Source organism: Acyrthosiphon pisum, chromosome A2, assembly GCF_005508785.2.
Source record: "Acyrthosiphon pisum isolate AL4f chromosome A2, pea_aphid_22Mar2018_4r6ur, whole genome shotgun sequence".
NCBI lineage: Eukaryota > Metazoa > Arthropoda > Insecta > Hemiptera > Aphididae > Acyrthosiphon > Acyrthosiphon pisum.
Genome location: NC_042495.1, coordinates 58,792,675 through 58,797,648, shown reverse-complemented (window position 1 = coordinate 58,797,648; position 4,974 = coordinate 58,792,675). Strand labels below are relative to the sequence as shown.

Here is a 4,974-nt window from a genome sequence, read left to right as displayed (position 1 = left end):
ATATAGTTTTCTTTATCTAGTATAGGAAAGTTTATAAAAAACTGTAAGTAGTTTCTTTCTCTATAGTTTTAATGTCAGTCTCTGTGAATGGTGAGGTTAGAAATAAATGATAGATCACTGTAATTCTGCAAAGTTTATTGTTTTGGTACGCTTATATTTTGTTTGAATTTGATTTTTTTTCCGATCTCCATAGTTGAATAATGTACATTCATATGGGCTTTAAGAGTGATTTATATATTAATTGTTTTGATTTTAAGGTAGTGTTTTATTTTATTAGTATTAGATTATGAACAAGCATTGAGTATTAATTGTATTTTTTAATATGACTTAAACAAGTAAGTATTTTATAAAGGTTTAGTTTTAAGTGTTAAACAGAGTCGAGAGAAGTTTGATTATTTACGGTGATATTAGGGCAGACCCATGTCTTAAGGTGAAGGTCGTATGAATAGATTTAATAAGATTTAATTGAATTCACCTTTTCATGTATCATTCAGAAAACATTTTTTAATAAGCCTATAAATTTTCTATGACAGTAACTTACTTTAAAAATAATTGCCTGTATTGGTATTGTTGCTGTTGCTGTTGAAGAACCAAAGATTCATTCATTGTGTAAGGGCTGTGTGTTGGAGGAGGTTGTACTCCTATTCGGCTACTAATTTTCACTTCATGCTCCTAAAAATATCAAATTTATAAAATATAATATGTTGATTATAATTTTTTAATAAGTAAATTTAATACCGAAAATGGAGTGTCTGAAAATGGTACATTCCCTTTTAATCGAACAAGATCACCTAAGGAATAAAAATGTTCATCACACGCTCTCTTCACCATTAACATGTTGTCATGGAAATATCCCAAACTATACCATTCTGCCATTTCAGTTGTCAAGAAAGGACCTAAACAATTCAAATTGTTATCATTGAATTAAACTTTATTGCATATTATTTACCTTGAACTTCGCCTTGGGGATCTCTATAATACCATTTGTTGTTAGTAAGAGGAGCGAGTGGAGAATGTGAAGATGGCCCTATTTTAAAGTTATCACTGGTTAATCTAGATACCATTGATTCTGCCTCAGCATCCAATGTATCAATTCGATGATGAGCATTAGCATTTAAACCTAAAATGATTATAGTAATTCTAAATTAAATTAAAATATTAACTAAATGCAAACATTTGAACATTAAGACCATAATCTAATTCTTGTTTAAAATTATATAGATTGGGTCTAAAATTAAACAAAATTAGCAAATAATGGAACTAAAAATAATCGTCAAATGTATGTAACTAAATTCAGTTTTAATAATTATTAGCTCTCTTCTTTTAGTATGTTATAAATGTTATCAGTAAAGAAAATACTCACTCGTTGATCGGTGGATAGGGTTAATATTAGTACTATCAATATGACTCCCTATACCAGGCATCTCTCTCAAGTTTTTAATATTTTCCATTTTATTAGGTTGACAGTCAGACATAAGCGGAATTGCTGGACTGCTTTTGCTATGAATAACTGGAATATCTGGAATCTGCTGGATTCTTACAGGTTCAGGATGAGTAATCATTACCGGTTCATTCTGTATAAATACTTCTTGAGTTATTTGGGAATTTATTTTATGTTGATGCTGTTGTCTCATGGATTTAAAACGTTCAGGGGAAGAAATTACTTCTTCATTATGCGATGGTGAAGTAGATATTGAAGACGATACAACTTCTAAATAATTAAAAACATCAGATCAATTGTTATTTATTACAATATTATTTGGTATTGATATTAATAATTGAATTTGGATATTCAATACTGTCATCAAGAAAATATTAAAATATAAATACTGTAAATCAATTTAACCTTTTAGTTTAACTTAATTAAGATTTAAGAAATATAATAATTAATATTTGATGGTAAAAAAAAATATATATATATTTAGTTTTAGAAACATAATGATAGCAATGAACTTTAAATTTATTGATGGATGAAGTAATATTCAATATTATTAAATGCCAAAAGTATTATATCCAACTGGTTACAGAAATATATCCATTTTTTTTTGTTAATCAAATTAATTGCCTAACAAAAGAAAAAAAGGAAAGTGCTTATGAAAAACAATTCAATTTAACAATACAATTTATTTAAAATCAGCTTCTCAATATTAAACATTCATAAACACCTAATTTAAAATTTAAAATGTGAGATATTCCAAATACCTAGGTAGTAGGTAAATTATTAAGGGTTATTAACAGGTTAATAAAATAGGAACATTGATTTTATGAGAACAATGTTGAATATTATGTTTACCGTTATAATGAATTAAAATCAAAAAATGTTTAAGTTTTCTTATTGTATACTTTTCCTTTTTAGTATAAAACAACACTTGTTTATGTGCTACATTTATGTATTTAAAACATGTATATTGTATGTACATTAATCCAGGGTTGGCACGAAAAAACCTAGGCTGCGTTTCTGGATAAAATAGAAATTAACTCTTATTTTTTATAACTTTTGTTAATTTTTAGAAAAATTAACCTTATAGGTATTATTTATTTTTCCGATAAAAGTATTAAACTGATTTGAAAAAATGTAATAATTATTTTTTTAATTAGGTATAATTAAAAGTATAAAATGGAAAAAAATTATACACCAGCAGTCAATAGAAATGTTAACAATCTTTTATTTTTAATAACCGCTGGGTTATTGGATGCGTTTTTTCTGTTAAAATCGTCCATTATTACTTTTCTAATAAACCCCCCTGGTTTTATTTGAAAAAAAATCTGGTAGGGTTTTTGCCATCCATGATTAGGACAAGCATTGCACACACTATAATAATTTAGTATTTACAACACACAAACTAAAAATACTGCTTTTTTTAACTCCTTAAAAACAGCTGCTAGCATTTAATTCTATTTATTGTTACATATTACATATTAAAACATTATACACACCTTCTTTTTCTCGGCCATTTAGCTGTTTATCATCTATAGGTGAGATATTTGAGCTTTCTATATTATTAACACTTGTATCACCATTATCATTATCTTCTTCATATTCTCGCCCCTCCTTAAAATAAAATAAAATTTTGAATACCGATTGTTATTTAGAACTTTAAAATTTGTTTAAGCTATCATACTTCTCGTGACAGTTCATCTCCTATGTTATAGTGGTGTTCTTCTACATAATGATTGTCATGGAAGGCACCAGATGAATCAAAACTTCCACCTTTTTCACCAGGATTATCAACAGCCCTAAAATATTTATGTTATTTAATATCATCATAAAAAAAAAACCCCTAATAGGTATTAAGTACCATTCCGGCAAGGTTTCTCCCCAATCAAGTTTTCGACGTTCGTGAGTTGTGGCAGTATTTGACCATCTAGATTCACCACGATCCCATCCTTCATCTTCATCATATTTAGATGTTGGCCGTCCGGCAGGCCATCTATCATTGTTATAAGAATCTGAACGAGTTCGTCCCCAACGACCATTAGATTCATCAGATTGGCCTTGATGTGCTCCTCCTCTATTTTTCCTCCACCAATTTGATTCATCTCTTCCCCTCCAATCATTTGTAAACTCACCGTTGCGATTCATATTTCTTTCATTCTAAAAAATAGTTAATTTTATACAGTTCAGTTGTTTTAAGTTAGTATCAAGCTACACTATTCATTTTTAATCAGTATCAATTTCCTAATCCAACCTGGTTGACAGATCAATAGAATATTGCTGTCTGATATCATTGTGGATAACTATATTCATATCACTACCACCTAAGACTAAGTCTGTTCTCACGACTATCGCGAATGTTTTGTGAAACATCACAATCCTATTAACTAAGACTTTCAAAATTTGCACACTTTCCTATTATCACAGCCTACCTTTTTTATTAATCATATTAAATTCTTTGATATTTTTTTTTAACATGTAGGTATTGTGGGGATGGCCACATTCAAATTTATCATATAAAATAAAAAGAAATAAAGAAAAGATTTAAATACCCAGATTTCATTTGTAATATATTTTACATGGTAAACGCCACTAAAAACAATAAAATAATAATGAAAATAATACCTACTAAGAATAATATTATCATTGTTATCGCCAAACACATACATGAACAAAAATAGTAAAGCCACAACATAGGCGTGTTCAGACTTTGGTGGCTGAAGAGGCACAACAAATTTTTAAATTGTGAGACCTATTTTTTTGAGACATGAAGAAACATTCATTTTTTATATAAGAAAATTCACAAAGGTAGGAATATTTTTTAATAATGATCAAAAAGTATAACCACTGTTAAAACAATAAAAATACTTTTTTCCCATCCATTATACAAGTTAAACAACATACAAATTGTAAAACTATTAACTAATCAGTAATAAATAATTTGAGTTTCTGACAAAATTTAAATAATTTTAACAAGCCGTAAAATATCTAAACACATTTTTGAAATGATAATTGGTAATTGAATATTTTCAGCTGATAAAACAATATTATCACTGGTTAGATATCACAGCGCAAGACCTGGTAAATGGGCACAAAAGTACCATTGCATGTTATGTAGTTATAAAAAATCGATGAACATAATATTACAATGATCATATAATCACTAATTAATAAATGCGTAAATAAAAAAAATTATAATTAATCAAAATCTATAGGTACTGCAGGGTACATACAACTTTTTTTTTATCCTGGCATGATTTTGTTGGAAGCAGTCTGCCGGGGGGGGGGGGAGGGCAGTGCCCACCTAGCCCCTCACGTAAACACGCCTATGATCCACAAATAAAATAATAAATAATTATGGAAATGACTACATTCGAATTATATATTAAAAAAAATGATATTGTTCAATTACTGTGGTAGTCACGATAATGGAGGTAATCTTCGGTGGAAGTCGCAATAATAGCCGTTGTCTTGTATAACAGGAAAATATAATTTTGGTAGTCTTAGAAAACAATATTGTGATGTTGTCAAAAAACAAG

General features: G+C 28.4%; 1 protein-coding gene across 1 annotated transcript; it reads right to left on the bottom strand.

Moving 5' to 3' along the window:
- Positions 1-345: 345 nt before the first annotated feature.
- On the bottom strand, positions 346-3,643 carry LOC100572672 (GRB10-interacting GYF protein 2-like). The gene is made up of 7 exons (XM_003248888.3): positions 3,300-3,643; positions 3,123-3,237; positions 2,938-3,052; positions 1,364-1,711; positions 950-1,120; positions 739-896; positions 346-672 (listed from the first exon to the last, which is right to left on the bottom strand). Exons 1-7 carry the CDS (start codon positions 3,581-3,583, stop codon positions 538-540), a joined length of 1,326 nt encoding a protein of 441 aa, XP_003248936.3. The 5' UTR covers positions 3,584-3,643; the 3' UTR covers positions 346-537.
- Between the last annotated feature and the right edge of the window lie 1,331 nt (positions 3,644-4,974).